We start from the raw sequence: 19,942 nt of genomic DNA, 5'->3' as shown, positions 1-19,942 counted from the left end.
AAGGATTGTTTTTTTTAAAGAAAAGCAGCAGTAGAAGGATTGGGGACAGCAAGTGATGGAGAGGAGGAGAATAGAGAGAGCGGGGATTCAAGGAAGGGGCGGGGCGGTAAATCTTGGCTTGGTCTGTCATTTAAAAAGTGATCTTGGGTGTAAAAAGGTTTGTTGACCACTGCTTTAGACCTACCCCCCTCCCCCCGCCCCGTCCCTCTGTATCGGGTCCATTACAACAACACTGAGTCAGTCTGCCATGACGCACCACCGCTCCCCCTTGCGCGACTGGCGTACCTGCATAATTCCCATTAGCTCCTGGGCCCTTAACCCGTAGAGATGCTCACCTAGAATGCCTGTAAGTGTCCTGTACAAGGACACAGCAGAAGCAGAGCAAGGACAAAGACACAGACAGAAACAGACAGACAGACAACGTATTGGCCAATACGAGAGAGCAACAAGAGAGAAACACATGAGAGGCAGTTTGGGTGGGAGGAGAGGGATTGAATACACTTGGTGGTCAGGGAAGGGGGTGCAGGTTGAGGAGGGGGTGTTGTATGGACTGGGGCATGGGGGAAGAGGGTTGCAGGTTGGGCAGGGGTGTAGAATGGACTGGGGGATGGGGGAAGAGGATTGCAGGTTCGGCAAGAGATGTTGAATGGACTGGGAGTGGGGAAAGGGGTGCAGATTGGGCAGGGGGTGTAGAATGGACTGGGGGTGGGAGAAGAGGGTGCAGATTGGGCTGGGGGTGTAGAATGGACTGGGGGTGGGGAAAGGGGGTGCAGATTGGGCAGGGGTGCAGATTGGGGTGCAGATTGGGCAGGGGGTGTAGAATGGACTGGGGGATGGAGGAAGAGGGTTGCAGATTGGGCAGGGGGTGTAGAATGGACTGGGGGTGGGGGAAGGGGTGCAGGTTGGGCAGGGGGTGTAGAATGGACTGGTGGATGGAGGAAGAGGGTTGCAGATTGGGCAGGGGGTGTAGAATGGACTGGGGGGTGGGGGAAGGGGGTGCAGGTTGGGCAGGGGGTATAGAATGGACTGGGGGATGGGGGAAGAGGGTTGCAGATTGGGCAGGGGGTGTAGAATGGACTGGGGGATGGAGGAAGAGGGTTGCAGATTGGGCAGGGGGTGTAGAATGGACTGGGGGGTGGGGGAAGGGAGTGCAGGTCGGGCAGGGGGTGTAGAATGGACTGGGGGTGGGGGAAGGGGTGCAGGTCGGGCAGGGGGTGTAGAATGGACTGGGGGATGGAGGAAGAGGGTTGCAGATTGGGCAGAGGGTGTAGAATGGACTGGCGGGTGAGAGAAGGGGTGCAGGTCGGGCAGGGGGTGTAGAATGGACTGGGGGATGGAGGAAGAGGGTTGCAGATTGGGCAGAGGGTGTAGAATGGACTGGGGGTGGGGGAAGGGGTGCAGGTCGGGCAGGGGGTGTAGAATGGACTGGGGGTGGGGGAAGGGGTGCAGGTCGGGCAGGGGGTGTAGAATGGACTGGGGATGGGGGAAGGGGGTGCAGGTCGGGCAGGGGGTGTAGAATGGACTGGGGGGTGGGGGAAGGGGGTGCAGGTCGGGCAGGGGGTGTAGAATGGACTGGGGGGTGGGGGAAGAGGGTTGCAGATTGGGCAGGGGGTGTAGAATGGACTGGGGGGTGGGGGAAGAGGGTTGCAGATTGGGCAGGGGGTGTAGAATGGACTGGGGGGTGGGGGAAGGGGGTGCAGGTCGGGCGGGGGGGGGCCGTGCAGAGGGCGCGGGCAGACGTGAGCAGGGCCTGCGTAGCGCTGCGCGGGCGGCCTATGATGCACTTGGGGGCGCGGAGAAGCTGGAAGACGCTGGGCGGGGCTATGCCGGGGGGCGGGGCTATAATAGGGGCGGGGCGGGGCGGACTGAGACACGCCCCGGGAAGCCGCACTATGAGAACGACAACTGCCAGGATGCATCGCTAACGCTGGGAGTGACACGCGCGCGAGACCAACCCCGCCGCTCCCTGGTCAATGGCCGCATTGTGATGTCACTTCCGCTGCACCCGCCCAACCGAACAGCGCCGGGCCTGCCCTGGCCCTGCAATGGCCGATGGGAGTTGCGGCCTAGAGCACTCAGTTTCCCACAAGCCACTGCGGCTACTTTCCCTACTCCCCCTCATCCCGCCCCGCCCCGCCCCATAGCTGGGCGGGGCTCCTGCCTCACAGACGGCAGCGTCCGCCGCTGATGCTCCGCCCCCCTCGGGAGAGGAGACCGCGCGGCAACCCCTCCCCCCTACCAAACTCCTCCCCGCCCCGTGCAGTCTGATCCCCCCCCCACCAAACTCCTCCCCGCCCGTGCAGTCTGCTCCCCCCACCACCAAACTCCTCTCCGCCCCATGCAGTCTGCTCCCTTCCACACCAAACTCCTCTCCGCCCCGTGCAGTCTGCTCCCCCCACCACCAAACTCCTCCCCGCCCCATGCAGTCTGCTCCCCCCACCACCAAACTCCTCCCCGCCCTGTGCAGTCTGCTCCCTTCCACACCAAACTCCTCCCTGCCCCCTGCAGTCTGCTCCCCCCACCACCAAACTCCTCCCCGCCCCGTGCAGTCTGCTCCCTTCCACACCAAACTCCTCCCCGCCCCATGCAGTCTGCTCCCCCCCCACCAAACTCCTCCCCGCCCTATGCAGTCTGCTCCCTTCCACACCAAACTCCTCCCCGCCCCATGCAGTCTGATTCCCCCCCACCACCAAACTCCTCCCCGCCCCATGCAGTCTGCTCCCTTCCACACCAAACTCCTCCCTGCCCCCTGCAGTCTGCTCCCCCCACCACCAAACTCCTCCCCGCCCCATGCAGTCTGCTCCCCCCATCACCAAACTCCTCTCCGCCCCCTGCAGTCTGCTCCCTTCCACACCAAACTCCTCCCTGCCCCCTGCAGTCTGCTCCCCCCACCACCAAACTCCTCCCCGCCCCATGCAGTCTGATCCCCCCCCCACCAAACTCCTCCCCGCCCCATGCAGTCTGCTATCCCCACCACCAAACTCCTCCCCGCCCCATGCAGTCTGCTATCCCCCCGCCCCATGCAGTCTGCTCCCTTCCACACCAAACTCCTCCCCGCCCCCTGCAGTCTGCTCCCCACACCACCAAACTCCTCCCCGCCCCCTGCAGTCTGCTCCCCCAATCACCAAACTCCTCCCCGCCCCGTGCAGTCTGCTCCCCTACCACCAAACTCCTCCCCGCCCCCTGCAGTCTGCTATCCCCCTGCCCCCTGCAGTCTGCTCCCTTCCACACCAAACTCCTCCCCGCCCCCTGCAGTCTGCTCCCCCCATCACCAAACTCCTCCCCGCCCCCTGCAGTCTGCTCCCCCACCACCAAACTCCTCCCCGCCCCCTGCAGTCTGCTCCCCCCCCACCAAACTCCTCCCCACCCCCTGCAGTCTGCTCCCCACCACCAAATTTCCCAGCTGGCTTGTATGGGGACAGGCAGGGGGACAGGCTAATGCTGCTGTTGCCTTATAAACTGCAGAGGAGCAGCGTGAGGCGGGTTGGGGGGGGGGTCTCTAATGCGTCGCATTTACAAGCACAGAGGGGCTGCGTGAGGGTTTTCCAGAAACCCCGAGGAGTTTCCTGCTGCTCACTTCTGTGTCCCAGCTGAGTTCCTGCCAGTCAGTGGCCCCGCCCCTGCCATTAATGACGGAGCCTGGGACCCGTTTGTGTGCGACACAAACCCACGTGTCACTCGCCGGACCATTCAGTGCTCCAGCCTGACGGGAGCCAATGGAATGTGGGGCACATTCTATCATTTGCATGCCCCGCAGCAGGACTATGATGTCACTAGCAGTGCGCTGCTGTTCATAGCAGGAAAAGGCAGCTTCGCACCAAGCCGGGCACGAGATAGCGGGCTCAGCACTGGGGGCGGAGCTACAGGGGAGCGGCCAGGCTGGGCGGGGCTCAGCGCTGGGGGCGGAGCTACAAGGGAGCGGCCCGGCTGGGCAGGGTGCACACTCGGGTGCCCAAGGGCTGAGATCTGGGCTGGGCAGCGTCACGCTCTGACCTCGCTGCCACCTCCCGCCGCCACTCCCTTGGGGCCAGGTGGTGCAGTCTGGAAGCCACTGCCCTGCCTCACTTCTCCTCCGCCCACTTAGGGTGGGATTTCCTGGGGAACCCGCTCCCTGTGACATCAGGACCTGCTATAGGGGCAGGGCGCCACCCCGCCCAAGCAAGGACCAGAGCTAGGGTTGCCAGATGGTTTCAACAAAAATACCAGATATACCTGACATGACATCACAATCTACATTACATCTGATTTAGAAAATACCGGACATTTATAAGAGGGGTAGCCGTGTTAGTTTGAATCTGCAAAAGCGACGAGGACATTTATATTTTCTCAATTTGTTTCCCGAAAAAAAGCTGAAATCCTGGACTGTCCAGTTCAAAACCGGACACCTGGCAACCGTAAGCAGAGTGGTGCCTTGTCGGAGCGGTTCCAGCCTCCACTCTGCTGTCCCTCCTCTGCCCCACGTACCACGGGAGCTGGTGGGGTATGCTGGCTGCACCGCCGCAGGAAACTTCCAACCCCAGTCTCTGTCCCAGACAGGCACCCTGCATCTGAACCCGTCCCGCCTAGCCCAGTGTCTCCTGCCTACCACTCTCTGACCTGGCACCAGCTGAGCGCTCATACCTGGGCACCTTCCGGTCACGGTTCCCAGTCGGTTGCTGTCAGGCTGTGGACCGAGCAAATGTCACTTCCAGTCCGTGGGACGGGTGTCCACCGTGCCACACATGTTGGCATGATGCTACATTGTGAGAGCTCACAGCGCCCACGTGACTGCTGTTTGTTGCCCCGCGAGGGATGCGAGATGCACAGCTCCTGCCTCATGCCAGAACGCGCCACGGGAGTTACAATCGCCCCTGCCCGCCTCAGTGCATCATGGGAGCCGGAGTGGGGTTCCCATGTGTGAACTGTCAAAACAAGAGGCCCCCTTGAGAGGGCGCGTGTCCGTCTCAGTGTCTGCCAGCTCCCGCTGCAGTCACGGGTGGGGCCCTGAGCCCGAGTCCCTGTCCCGCCTGGCTCTTCCCTCTGGCCCTCTCAGACTGTCTGGGCCATTGCAGGTTCCAGCTGGGGAGGGGAGGGGTGTTGCTCTCCAGGAGAGGGACCCGAGTATCCATCTGACTGGAACACGTCACGCACACATGCCCATGCAAAAGCCACACACCGCGCCAAATGCTCACATGCAGGAACACGCTTCCATGGCCCCTCCTAAGGCCAGGCCTGGGTCTGGAGTCCCCAGCACTACAGGCGTGTGCATGGCCCTGCTTGCTTGGCCCCTAGAGCAAGGGGCAGGTTTGCATCTGTATCCACACGCTACTGTTGGAGTCACTGAACCGACATTCTGCCCGGCAATGTTTTCCAGTCGATCTCCATGCTAAGGATGTTGAAGACTAGTCAACTACAGCCTCTTCCCGACTTACGAACCGGTTACGGACCAAGCAATTGGTCGTAACTCGGTTCATGCGTAAGTCAGACCCCATAGAGTTACACGCGACCGCGCTGCTCGTAAGCACAGATCGTGTTCGTAACGCGGGGGTCCGCCGTTTATGACAGCTTCACTCATAACTGCGAACGGTCATAAGTCGACCGTTTGCAATTCGGGGACCGGCTGTATCTGATAAGCATTTGCTTATCGGATAGTAATGTCGACTAGTCAATCCCCCCCACCTTGCTGCCTCTATGAAATGGATTCAGCAAAGGGGGGGGGGTGATGGAAGGAGTACTTCAAAATGGCAGATTTCTCTGGAGTTTCCACTACATGCCTCTGACGAAGTGGGTCGGTGCCCATGAAAGCTTATGTTCCAATAAATCATAAGGTGCCTCAGGACTTCTCTTTTTTTAGGGATGTTAGCTATCGGGTAATTCAGTGGTCCCCAACACGGGGGCATTTGTGTGCGCCTGCCAAGTGCTCAGGGCTGGCCTGGCCCCGGGCACATGGCGCATGCGTGGTGCCGGAGTCGGCCCCGGTCGCATGGCGCACGGTGAGAACCAGCCCCGGGAGTGCCGCGGATTGGCTGGCCACGCTCTGAGCACGTGGCGCATGGGGGCAGCGCTGGCCCCAGGCGTGCAGCGCTCGCAGGGTGCGCCGGCCCCGGGCGTGCGGTGCTTGAGGGGGGGCCCCGCCCCAGGCGCGCGGCTATGGGAGGGGGCCCACTCCCGGGCATGCGGCTATGGGAAGGGCCCCCCCCGGGTGCTAGGGGGGGCCCTGCCCTCTTGTACCCGGCAGGCGAACGGCCACGCCCCCTGGCGCCCAGCAACCTCAAATGGTTGGGGACCACTGGGGTAATTTAATCCTCGACTGTTAGCAGTTACACAACTATTACACAGTCCCCGAGGGCAGGGGCAGCAGCCAGTGCGCTCCGGCTCCATTCCAGGGAGCCCCCTGGCACACTCTGTGCTGCTGCCTCACCGTGGGGTGGCAGGCGGGGGTTGGTCCACAAGGGCAGCTAGTTTCAAAACCAGCTTCCTATGCAAACCAGCTGCCTGTAGCCCCACATGGCTGCCTCTGATACAAAGGCAACAGGGCAGGACGGCAGCAGCTCCTGTCCACCAGGCATTCAAAATGCTGGCAGACACAGGCTGCTTGCCAGATCAGCATCTGCCCGCAGGGAGCTCGGCCCCCACCCCTCCGTGGACAGGAGCTGCTGCCACTTGGGCTCCATGGAATGTGAGCACTTTCCCTTACCCTCCCCCCCCCCCCCACCTCTGATACAGGCAGCGGCGTGGGCAGGCAGGCAGGCAACTTTGCGAAGCCAGCACCAGCTCCTGCCTCCCCCTCTTGCCTCTAGAAGAGGCAGCAAGGGGATTGACAGGTGGGTCCATGAAGCCACCACACACAGTGCTCATGCATATCAGCTCCCGCCTGCCTCCTCCCACCATACTGCTTCCTCTGTATCAGAGGCAGCAGCAGAGAGGTGGGGGAACAGGCCAATCCAATGCTTGTGGGGTGCTGATCACCTGTACAACTGCGCCCTCTTGTGACAAGCTGACTTAAAAGCTGGCTGCCCACAGGTATCAGCTCACGCCTCCTCCCTCCTTGCTGCCTCTGACAGAGACAGCAGGTGAGAGGGGAGAATGCATGTAATCGACAGGATTGACCAATAAGTTGAAGCTGGGCGGGGCTATGATGGGCAGGGCTATGATAGGGGCAGGGCAGACTGAGACACGCCCCAGGAGGCCGCACTCTGGGAACTACAACTGGGAACTACAACTCCCAGGATGCATCGCTCAAGCTGGGAATGACACACGCGCAAGACCAACCCCTGGATCAGTGGCTGGACAGTGATGTCACTTCCGCTGCGCCCGCCCAATCAAACAGCCCATGGGAGCTGCAGATTGGGGCACGGAACGTTTCCCACAAGCCACCGCGGCTACTTTCCCTGCTCCCCCCGATTCCGCCCGTCTCAGAGACCCCCCCCCCCCCACCAAACTGCCCAGCTGGCTTGTCCTGTGGCGTCAGGACTTGCCAACCCCCCCAGTCTGCTCCCCCAACTCCCCACTCTGCTCCCCCCTACTCCCTGCAGTCTACTCCACCCCAACTCCCCACTCTGCTCCCCCCACCAAACCCCCCTGCAGTCTGCTCCCTCCCAACCCCCCAACTCTGCTCCCCCCTACTCCGTGCAGTCAGCTCCCCCCCCCCTCCCCCCCGTGGACAGAAGCTGCTGCCGCTTGGGCTCCATGGAATGTGCAGCACATCCATAAACCTGGACACCCCGGACGTCCCATCATCTCTGGTATTGGCACGCTCACTACTGGTCTATCCAGCTATGTAGACTCTCTCCTCAAACCCTACGCAACCAACACTCCCAGCTATCTCCAAGACACTACCGACTTCCTAAGGAAACTACAAAACATCGATAACCTCCCCAATAACACCATCCTTGCCACCATGGATGTAGAAGCTCTATACACCAACATCCCACATGAAGATGGATTACAAGCAATTAGAAACACTATCCCAGAGGACACCACTGCCAGCCTGATAGCAGACCTACATAACTTTGTTCTCACCCACAATTATTTCCAGTTTGAGAACAACTTATACCTCCAGATCAGCGGCACAGCCATGGGTACACGCATGGCCCCACAGTATGCTAATATCTTTATGGCTGACCTAGAATGTTTCCTCAGCTCCCGTCCCCTTTTACCCTTCTCTACTTACGCTACATCAAGGACATCTTTATGGTCTGGACGCATGGCCAAGAAACACTGGAGACATTCCACAGAGATTTCAACAACCTACACCCCACCATCAACCTCAGCCTGGACCATTCTACACGAGAGATCCATTTCCTCGACACCACAGTACAAATCAACAATGGAAAATTAGACACCACCCTTTACAGAAAACCCACTGACTCATACAGTTACCTATATGCTTCCAGCTCCCATCCAGCACACACCATACGATCCATCATCTATAGCCAAGCCCTTCGATACAACCACATCTGCTCTAATCCCACTGACGGAGACCAGAAACTTCAGGATCTCTTCCAAGCATTTATAAATCTCAACTACCCCCTCGGAGAAATAAAAAAGCAAATTGAAAGAGCCAGACGAATACCTAGAAACCATCTACTTCAAGACAGACCCAAGAAAACCAACAATAGAACACCACTTGTCATCACCTACAGCCCGGAACTTAAACCTGTCCAACACATTATCAATAAACTTCAGCCTATACTGGAACAGGATACTAAACTCCAAGAGGCTCTGGGAGACAGACCCATAGTCTCCTATACACAACCACCTAACCTCAAAATGATTCTTACCAACAACCACAGGACATACTACACTAATACCAACCCTGGTACCTTCCCTTGCAACAAACCCCGTTGCCAGCTTTGTCCACATATTCACTCTGCTGAATATTGGACCTAACCAAGTGAGTTATAAGATCAAGAAGAGGAAGTTACTCACTTTGTGCAGTAACGATCGTTCTTCGAGGTGTCCCCCCGTGGGTGCTCCACGTCTGGTGTCAGGCTGGTCCCGGAGCCGCAAATTGGAGCTTGACAGAGTTGTGTGTGTATGGCCGGACCACGCACGTGCAAGCCGGTTTTGCGCCTTTCACCTGCCGCGCACGGTCCGGTGCCCACCAGTTCATCTCACCGCCTATCTGAAAGACAGAAAGACAAGATTCCGAAGCAGGGAGGAGGGCGGGTCGTGGAGCACCCACGGGGACACACCTCGAAGAACGATCGTTACTGCACAAAGTGAGTAACTTCCTCTTCTTCTTCGGGTAGTCCCCGTGGGTGCTCCACGTCTGGTGACTCCGAAGCAGTAATCTCAGTTAGACGTGGGCTTCGGAATCGGGATTCTGAGCGGCAGGCAGCACTGCCAAGGCTACCGCTGAGTCAGAGGCGAAGTGCTGAACAATCGCATAATGCCTTGAAAAGGTGGAAGTAGAAGACCAAGTCACCGCCCGGCAGATGTCCCGCAGAGGGACTCCTTTCACGAAAGCTGCAGACGTAGCAACTGCTCGTGTTGAGTGTGCCCTAGGCTGCGATGTGAGCGGCTTCTTACAGATAGTATAGCAAGTCGTGATACAAGAGACAACCAATTTAGAAATGCGCTGGGCGGATAAGGGCTTGCCCGTAGAAGGCCCTGATGTCGAAATGAAGAGGCGATCCGTCTTACATAGAGTACGGGTTCTGTCTATATAGAATGCTAAGGCTCTACGCACATCGAGCGTATGCAGGAGAGCATCACGCTGAGAGGTATGAGGTTTTGGATAGAAACATGGCAGAACGATTGGTTCATTTATATGAAAATCTGTGCAGACTTTAGATAGAAAGGCTGGATGAGACCTCAGTATCACTGATTCCGCGTTGAAGACTGTATAGGGAGGTGTTGACATTAGTGCGGATAATTCACTCACCCTACGTGCCGATGTTATGGCAAGAAGAAAGAGTACCTTCATTGTAAGCATCGACACCGGTACCGTGGCCAACGGTTCAAACGGTGGTCTAGTTAGGACATCAAGCACCAGGTCAAGACTCCATGCAGGTGGCAGAGGCCTACGTGGTGGGTTGAGGTTAGCCAATCCTTTGAGAAATCTAGTCATCATGGGATGAGAAAACACTGACTTGCCTTCAACGGGGTAGTGAAAAGCAGCTATCGCCGCTACATGGACTTTAAGTGATGAAATGGAGAGTCCAGTTGACTGTAGCTGGAGGACATAGTCCAGTAAGACATGCATTGGTGAAACCAGAGGGTCTAGAAGCTTAGGAGCGCACCATCACACGAATCTAGACCACTTGGACAGGTAAGTTTTCCTGGTGGAATCCCTCCTGCTGTGCCAGAGAACACACTTCACCTGGTCCGAACAAAGATTCTCGGACTCGCTGAACCATGTACCATCCATGCAGTGAGGTGCAGAGTATCCAGCTTTGAGTGAAGAAGGGAGCCTTTCTGTTGTGTCAGCAAGTCCAGTAAGTAAGGTAATCGGCGCGGTGCTCGTACAGAGAGCTGCAGAAGAGTTGAGTACCATGGCTGTCTGGGGCTATGAGTATCACTCATGCCCTGTCCATCACGATCTTCTCGAGTACTCTGGGAATAAGTACAACAGGGGGGAATGCATACAAGAGTGATGTGCCTCAATGAAGGAGAAATGCATCTCCCAGAGAGTGAGCACCCACTCCTGCTCTGGAACAGTAAGCTCTGCATTTCGCGTTGGCACATGTAGCGAAGAGATCTATCACCAGAAAGCCCCACCGATGGAAGAGAGGTAAGAGGATAACCCACTCATGGTCTTGAGGGAAATGCCTGCTCAGCGCATCCGCCGTGGTATTGTTCACACCTGGTAAGTATGACGCGACTATAGAAATGTTGTTTTGAATGCACCATTTCCAGAGGCGGATCACTTCTGCACAAAGTGAACGGGATCGGGCACCTCCCTGTCTGTTCACATAGTACATCGCCACTACATTGTCTGTGAGAATTCTGGTGACAGTGCCTCTTATGTATAACTTGAAGTGTTTGCAGGCATGAAACATGGCTCGTAGCTCGAGAAGATTGATATGGAGCATCATCTCCGTTGTGAACCAACGACCCTGAACTGTTTTTGCGCCCATGTGGGCACCCCAGCCACCCCAGCCGATGAGAGAAGCGTCTGTGGTTATCTCCACTGATGGTTGCAATGCGTGGAAGGGGACTCCTGACAGCATGTTGTTGTGATTGGTCCACCATAATAGAGAGTCCTTGACATGTGCTGGAAGTACCACAGTCTTGCGGATGCTGTGCCTTGTAGGCTTGTACACCGTGCTCAGCCAATGCTACAGACACCTGAGGTGTAGCCTTGTGTGGCGCACTATGATTGTTGTTGAAGCCATATGACCCAGAAGCTGGAGGTATACACGTACTGGGAGCGTTGGAGCTTGCAAGACTGTTTTTATCAGGTCTTGTATTAGTTGAAAATGCTCGACTGGCAGATGAACTCTCTCTAACTGGGAGTCGAGACGCGCTCCTATGAAGTTTAGAATTTGTGTTGGTTGTGGACATGATTTTTGAATGTTCACAATAAGGCTGAGGGAATCGAACAAATCCCGAGTTGCAACTACCATGTGAAGTGCCTCTGACTGAGTGCGTCCCTTGATGAGGCAGTCGTCGAGGTAGGGGAAGATAGAGACTCCTATCCTTCGTAGATGGGCAGCCACTACCGCTAGTGATTTGGAGAACACCCTTGGGGCTGAAATGAGGCCGAAAGGCAGTACCCTGTATTGAAAATGGTCGTCGCCCACTACGAATCTCAGAAAACGCCTGTGTGCTATGTGTATGGTCACATGGAAATATGCGTCTTGCAAATCTAGGACTGCGAACCAGTCTCCTTTGTTTAGTGCTGGCATGATCTTGGCCAGCATGGTCATTTTGAAGCACTGCTTTCGGATGAAATGATTTAGAGCCCTCAGATTGAGGATGAGTCTCCACCCCCCGGATTTTTTGGGGACTAGGAAATACCTGGAGTAAAACCCTTTCCCCCGGAATTCATCAGGTACTCTCTCTATGGCTCCGATCTCGAGCAGGTGAAAAACTTCTTCTCGAAGAGCGGCCCCGTGAGATGGGTCCCTGAGAAGGGATGGGGTGGGAAGAGTAGTAGGGGGAATTGAAGCAAACGGGATTGTTAGGTCTGATGATATAACCTCTAGGACCCATCAGTCTGAGGTAATGGTGGCCCATTGACAAAGAAATGGCCTCAGGTGTTGGTGGAATAAGGTGGTGGCAGGCTTTAGTGTGTTGACCGGTGGAGATGTGTTCGAGTCCCCCGCACAGGAGTCAAACCTGCTGCTTCTGGGAAGGCCGAGCTGAAGAGCGATTCTGCTGCTGACGTTTGCATTGAGGGCGCTGTCTAAATCTAGGCTGGTCGGATCCACGTCGCTGTTGCTGCTTATAGGAGAAGTAATCATATCTCCTCTGGAAGGGGTAGTATCGCCTGCGTTTGAAAGGTGGCGTGTACATCTCTAGAGATCAAAGGGTAGTACGAGAGTCCTTGCCAGAATGGAGAACCTCATCGGTAGTAGAAGCAAACAGCTTTTGACAGTCAAAGGGTAAATCTTCCACTTTGGACTGCAACTCCTTAGGGGCTCCCGCTGACAATAACCAGGAAGCTCTTCTCATCGCGATACCTGTTGCCATCACTCGAGCGGCTGTGTTGGCAATGTCTGCGGCAATCTGAAGCGATGTTCTACATGCAGTGAACCCTTCCTGGACAACGGCTTTAAGGAGAGACCTCTTATTGTCAGGGAGATGTTGCATAAGTTCCGGGAGCTTGGAGTAATTGTCAAAGTTATGGTTTGACAAAAGAGCAGCATAATAGGCAACCCGCAGTAGCAAGGTTGAGGAGGAGTAAACTTTTCGACCAAAATAATCCAATTTCTTTGTATCCCTATCCGGTAGGGAATTCTTAAATTGGGACATCTTGCTCTTATGGCGAACTGCATCCACTATCAGGGAATTCGGCTGCGGGTGATTGAAAAGAAATTCCAAACCTTTGGACGAGACAAAATACTTTTTATCCATTTTCTTATTTGTGGGCGGTATTGATGTTGGCGTCTGCCAGATGTCCTGTGCTACCTCCAAGGTAGCGTCATCTATTGGGAGGGCAATCTTTCTTTGTTGTTTAGGGTGTAAATTCTTAAATAACTTATGCTGCTTAACCTGGGACTCAGTAAGTTGCACCTCCTGGGATTGTGCGGCATGTTTAAACAGGTCTTGGAATTCTTTAAGATCGTCCGGAGGTGACGTCTCGCCCAGAGACAGCGGTTCATCCCTAGAAGGCAATGGTGAACAGGTATTAGGCGACATGTCCGGGTCAGCTTCCGAGAGTTGCCCTTCCTCTAGGTCTGACATTTGTGATTGGTGCATCGGAGAATGAGAAGGTATCGTACATTGTAGTGGAGAATGTTTGGGAATCTCTGAAAGCACAGAGTGTGGGCTAATTGACCGACAGGAACATGGAGACCTGCGATGAGATGGAGAGTGACTGTGATGAGATGATCAACATAGTCCGGTCTATGACGATGCGTATAATGCTGGTCAGACCCTGCAGGCGACGAACGTCTAGAAGATCTAGCACTGCCGTACCTGACATAATAGGTGCTTCGTGGTGAACGAGTTGGTGAGCGTGAGCGTCTTGCAGGAGGAGGAGATCTAGAACATCTCTGGTGTGAACAGCTACGCTCTCTGTAATAATGGTGACGAGATGAGAGACTGCGGTGATAATAATCCCCGTGATCTCTTGCATGGTGCGTAGAAGCACAAGGGGGAGGAGATGGTTCCCGATACGACCCTGGCGAGGTACGCAGGGAGATTCGCAGCGGTATTTGATTTTTCTGCTGCTAGAGGCTGTGCAGAGCCTGGAGACTGAAGGGTTAAAGTCTCTGAAGGAAGCATCTGGGCAGGAGTATGCTGTTCCCCTGCCGGTGCTAAAGAGAGCTCCCTGTGAGGGGCAGTGATTGCAGGCATTTCAGCACCCGGCACCGATAAGACTGGTGCCGCTGTAGCTGGCTCTTTAAGAAGCCCCGGTGCCGGCTGCGGCTGCGGTGCCGAGGGCTGTCGAGATTGAGAAATGCCGGCTGGCTTCTTTGTTAAAGGAGCATGGGTTACCCTCGAGCATGGGTTACCCTCATTTTTGCGTAATTCCCCTTTTTGAAATTAAATGCCAGGGTACTGGACTGCTGAGGTGTTCTTCCCACCACAGGAATGTTGAATGTTATTATATTATGGTCACTATTCCCAAGAGGTCCTATAACGGTTATATCCTGGACCTGATCCTGCACTCCACTCAGGACTAAATCGAGAATTGCCTTTCCCCTTGTGGGTTCCTGCACTAGCTGCTCCAAGAAGCAGTCATTTAAGCCATTGAGAAATTTTATCTCCACTTCTCTTCCTGAGGTGACATGTATCCAGTCAATATGGGGGTAATTAAAATCCCCCATTATTATAGAGTTCTCTATTTTGGTAGCCTCTCTAATCTCCCTCAGCATTTCTATGTCAGTATCGCTGTCCTGGTCAGGTGGTCGGTAATATATCCCTACTGCTAATTTCTTATTATTGGAGCATGGAATTACTATCCATAGCGATTCTATGGAACATGTTGATTCACTTAATATTTTTATTTCATTTGATTCTACATTATCTTTCACATACAGTGCCACTCCGCCACCCATCCGGCCTGCTCTATCCTTTCTATATATTTTATATCCCGGTATGATTGTGTCCCACAGATTTTCCTCATTCCACCAGGTTTCAGTGATGCCTATTATGTCTATCTCCTCATTTAATACGAGGTACTCTAGTTCACCCATCTTATTAGTCAGACTCCTAGCATTTGTGTACAAGCACTTTAAAAATTTGCCACTGGTTATTTGTCTGCCCTTCCCTGATGCATTGGATTCCTTTGTATGCGGTTGTTTGTCAGCTCTGGCCAATGGTTTGCCCTCTCCCCTCCTCTCTTTCCGACTACAGCTTAGAGAATCTCTATCAATGGATTCTCCTCTAAGAGAAGTCTCTCTCCAATTTACGTGCATCTCCGCACCAATCGGCTTTCCCCCATCTCTTAGTTTAAAAACTGCTCTACGGCCTTATTAATGTTTAGTGCCAGCAGTCTGGTTCCACCCTGGTTTAGGTGGAGCCCATCCTTCCTGTATAGGCTCCCCCTCTCCCAAAAGTGGCCCCAGTTCCTAATAAATCTAAACCTCTCTTCCCTACACCATCGTCTCATCCATGCATTGAGACTCTGAAGCTCTGCCTGCCTACCTGGCCCTGCGCGTGGAACTGGAAGCATTTCCGAGAACGCCACCATAGAGGTCCTGGATTTCAGTCTCTTTCCTAGCAGCCTAAATTTGGCCTCCAGGACATCTCTCCTACTCTTCCCTACGTCATTGGTACCTACATGTACCACGACCACTGGCTCCTCCCCAGCACTACACATAAGTCTATCTAGATGCCTCGAGAGATCCGCAACCTTCGCACCAGGCAGGCAAGTGACCATACGGTTCTCCCGGTCATCACAAACCCAACTATCTATGTTTCTAAGGATCGAATCACCCACTACTAACACCTGCCTCTTCCTAGCTGGCATTCCCTCCCCATCAGAGGTATCCTCAGTGCAAGAGGATACCGCAACATCCTCTGGGAGGAGGGTCCCAACTACGGGATGGTTTCCCTCTGCTCCCGTTAAATGCTCTGTTCCCTTGAGACTTTCATCCTCCTTAAGAACACTGGGGCTCTCAGACTGGAGGTGGGACAGTACTACAGTGTCCCAGAAAGTCTCATCAACATAGTTCTCTAACTCCCTTAGCTCCTCCAGTTCAGCCACCCTGTCCTCCAAAGCCCGAACTTGGTCTCTGAGGGTCTGGAGCTCCTTGCAACGGGTGCACACATACGCCACCCGCCCACAGGGCAGGTAATCATACATGTTACACTCGACGCAATAAACAGGATAGCCCCCATTCTGCTGCTGGGCTTCTGTCTCCATGTTTGTAATGAATAAGTTTAAGTACAAACTGGGATTCTTTTTAAACTTCTGGAGTATAGATTATTCTAAGTTAGGTTTTAAAGAAGGACACAAGTCACTAGTGCCCTCTAAACTCCCTCTCCAAACTCTCCTGTTATCTGTTCCTGGTCGCGCTCTCCCTGGTCGCTGAGTCACAGGCTTATATAGCTCTGGTAGCCCCTCCCCCTGACTGAGGCTCAGCCAATTAACAGAGGCTTCTAGATTTCAAACCTTTTAGAAGCTCCTTCAAACAAATAAACAAACCAACCAGACAAACACAAGCTCAGCACACTGCAAATAACTCCCCCACACGCAAACACACACTCCAGACAGCCACTTACCACAAGGGTCCCATTTGTACTCCTCTTTTACCTGGAGAACTCCCTCTCCAAACTCTCCTGTTACCTGTTCCTGGTCGCTGAGTCACAGGCTTATATAGCTCTGGTAGCCCCTCCCCCTGACTGAGGCTCAGCCAATTAACAAAGGCTTCTAGATTTCAAACCTTTTAGAAGCTCCTTCAAACAAATAAACAAACCAACCAGACAAACACAAGCTCAGCACACTGCAAATAACTCCCCCACACACAAACACACACTCCAGACAGCCACTTACCACAAGGGTCCAGTTTGTACTCCTCTTTTACCTGGAGAACTCCCTCTCCAAACTCTCCTGTTACCTGTTCCTGGTCGCTGAGTCACAGGCTTATATAGCTCTGGTAGCCCCTCCCCCTGACTGAGGCTCAGCCAATTAACAGAGGCTTCTAGATTTCAAACCTTTTAGAAGCTCCTTCAAACAAATAAACAAACCAACCAGACAAACACAAGCTCAGCACACTGCAAATAACTCCCCCACACACAAACACACACTCCAGACAGCCACTTACCACAAGGGTCCTGTTTGTACTCCTCTTTTACCTGGAGAACTCCCTCTCCAAACTCTCCTGTTACCTGTTCCTGGTCGCTGAGTCACAGGCTTATATAGCTCTGGTAGCCCCTCCCCCTGACTGAGGCTCAGCCAATTAACAGAGGCTTCTAGATTTCAAACCTTTTAGAAGCTCCTTCAAACAAACAAACCAACCAACCAACCAGACAAACACAAGCTCAGCACACTGCAAATAACTCCCCCACACACAAACACATACTCCAGTCAGCCACTTACCACAAGGGTCCAGTTTGTACTCCTCTTTTACCTGGAGAACTCCCTCTCCAAACTCTCCTGTTACCTGTTCCTGGTTGCTGAGTCACAGGTTTATGTAGCTCTGGTAGCCCCTCCCCCTGACTGAGGCTCAGCCAATTAACAGAGGCTTGTAGATTTCAAACCTTTTAGAAGCTCCTTCAAACAAACCAACCAACCAACCAGACAAAGACAAGCTCAGCACACTGCAAATAACTCCCCCACACACAAACACACACTCCAGACAGCCACTTACCACAAAGGTCCCGTTTTTACTCCTCTTTTACCTGGAGAACTCCCTCTCCAAACTCTCCTGTTACCTGTTCCTGGTCGTGCTTCAGAAGCCTTTTAAATCTGCACTTGAAAGGGAATCTTCTGAACTGTCATTCATGCTAAAATTCGACACTCTACGTGGGGGTCTCAACAAAGTCTCTAGCTATCTTACCCATTACAAAGATAGCTTCCCCAATTATCACCTCTAATACCATTAGCTCACAGACATTTACCTTCACACCCACCCCACATCCCCCTTCTGTTCTGAAATTTGATTTGTCCTTTTCATATGTGTTCATTTTTTTTAATTGTATCCTTTGGTATATATGGTTGTGTGATGGACCGGGCCATGTCTGGGCACAGCTGAGGGCGTCCGCTCAGGGCGAATTGCTCAAATCCGGGGCTCCTTACAGCCCCCAGACTGGTGACCTCTCCAAACAGGCCACAAACCAGTCCCACAGAGCACTTCAGCAGCCTGCCTGAAGCCTCATGAGCAAAACCCCTCCGACACCCCAGCAATATCCGTGCCCCAGATGGCCCCGGGCCTCATACACAGGTGGTGGGGGGGGTCCTAGCACCCAATCCCACCTACCCCGAACAAGTTCTGTCCGGTTCCAAGAAACCAGCCACAGATCCCTGGTCAATTTACCCTCTGGACCTTACCCACAAATCACGCTGGGCCAATCCTTTAGAACAGTGGTCCCCAACCTGTGGTGGTGGCCGGGCGCCAGGGGGCGTGGCCATTTGCCCGCTGGGCGCCAGGGGGCGGGGACGGGGATGGGGCCGGGCCCCCCCCATAGCCGTGCGCCCCCCCCATAGCTGCGCCAGGGGCCGGCGCCCCCCCTCCTCCACGCGCCAGGGGCCGGGGTCGGCGCCCCCCCCCCAAGCTCCGCACGCCCGGGGCCGGCGCCCCCCCCTCCAAGCGGCCGGGGCCGGGGCCGGGGCCGGCACCCCCGCCCCAAGCGCCACTCGCCCGGAGCCAGGCCAGCCCCAAGCACGTGGCGGGCGCACACGAATGACCCCGCGGGCGCCATGGCGCCCGCAGGCACCGTGTTGGGGACCACGGCTTTAGAATCTATATCTAAAGGTTTATTAACACAAGAAAGAAAAGCATGAGAGTAAGGTTATTAAAGTACAGTACGTTACATGCACCGAATCTCCCAGTCCTCGATGCAGGCTCTAGCAGAGATGTTGCAGCTGCTGGTTTAAAAGTTCTTATTGCACATCCTAAGATCAGGATGGGTTCACAGGTCTTCCGGGCTCTTCGATCCCTGCAATGCTGCCTCTGGGATGAAGTGCTGAGCTGAGAACAAAATGGCATCGACCACATGGCCTCTTTATACCTCCTTCCTGGCCTCTTCTTGTATGCAGCAAGTCACCTGGTCAGAGGCCAATCTCTATGGGTATGTCTACACTACCCTCCTAGTTCGCACTAGGAGGGTAATGTAGGCATACCGCACTTGCAAATGAAGCCCGGATTTGAATTTCCCGGGCTTCATTTGCATAAGCGGGGAGCCGCCAATTTTAAAACCCCGCTGGGTCGAACCCCGTGCAGCGCGGCTACACGGGGCTCGAACTAGGTAGTTCGGACTAGGCTTCCTATTCCGAACTACCTAGTTCGAGCCCCGTGTAGCCGCGCTGCACGGGGTTCGAACCAGCGGGGTTTTAAAAATGGCGGCTCCCCGCTTATGCAAATGAAGCCCGGGAAATTCAAATCCCGGGCTTCATTTGCAAGTGTGGTATGCCTACATTACCCTCCTAGTGCGAACTAGGAGGGTAGTGTAGACATACTCTATGTTCCCTGCTGGCTGCTCTCAGGTGACAGCCCCCATTCTTTGGGTGTGTCCATAGCCCATTGAGAGCCATTGTTCCACAGGGCTTCGCTACTCAGCCTGTCCATAGCAATGCTTAACCACATTCAGAGAAATATTCAGCTTCCACACAGATTACAGATTCCTACCTACACACATAGACATTATATACTCACATAAATAGCATACATAAGATCAACAAACGATAAGCTCCCATTCAATACCCCACATGGCTCCCTTTTATACCAATTTCTGGGGCCAACACCCCCACCTAGGGGTGCAGCAGTGATCTGGCTGCTTCCCTCCAATTCGGTAATGTGACAGGTTGTGACTATTTTCTTCCACTATTTGATCTGAGGAAGTGGGCCTGGCCCAAGAAAGCTCATCATCTAATAAACCATCTTGTTAGCCTTTAAAGTGCTACATAGTCCTGTATTTTGTTTTAACTCTAAAATAGTGAGCACTAAATTAAAACATAAGCTCTTAAATATGAATAAACTGCAACACCTGCGCAAAAGAATATGAACAGAACACCAGGCATTTAGATTTACCCTAGAAATATACAAATCTTTTAATTTTGAAATAAAACATACATAAAAATGTGACATTAAACTCATGTAAGTGATTGCTGGAACATGGATTACAGCAGGGGTTCTCAAAATTTGTGATACCACCACCCCCTAAAATGCTAAACGAATTTGTG

The 19,942-nt window shown here is 54.1% G+C and overlaps 1 protein-coding gene across 2 annotated transcripts in view; it reads right to left on the bottom strand.

The window, feature by feature from the left end:
* Positions 1 to 18,228, bottom strand: part of LOC142825946 (uncharacterized) — a 36,806-nt gene extending 18,578 nt beyond the window's left edge. Inside the window, exon 1 of one of the 2 annotated variants that reach the window (XR_016350533.1) lies at positions 8,911 to 18,228. Coding sequence is in view for 1 of the 2 variants with exons in the window: in XM_089781602.1 (XP_089637728.1) it covers positions 15,044 to 15,964 (921 nt within the window). In the remaining variant the exon portion in view is untranslated. The remainder of the gene's footprint in view (positions 1 to 8,910) is intronic. The other variant, XM_089781602.1, reaches the window with a different exon arrangement.
* Between the last annotated feature and the right edge of the window lie 1,714 nt (positions 18,229 to 19,942).

Source organism: Pelodiscus sinensis, chromosome 12, assembly GCF_052426305.1.
Source record: "Pelodiscus sinensis isolate ZL-2025 chromosome 12, ASM5242630v1, whole genome shotgun sequence".
NCBI lineage: Eukaryota > Metazoa > Chordata > Testudines > Trionychidae > Pelodiscus > Pelodiscus sinensis.
The sequence above is the reverse complement of the archived record's forward strand: the minus strand, read 5'-3'. Positions and strand labels throughout refer to the sequence as shown.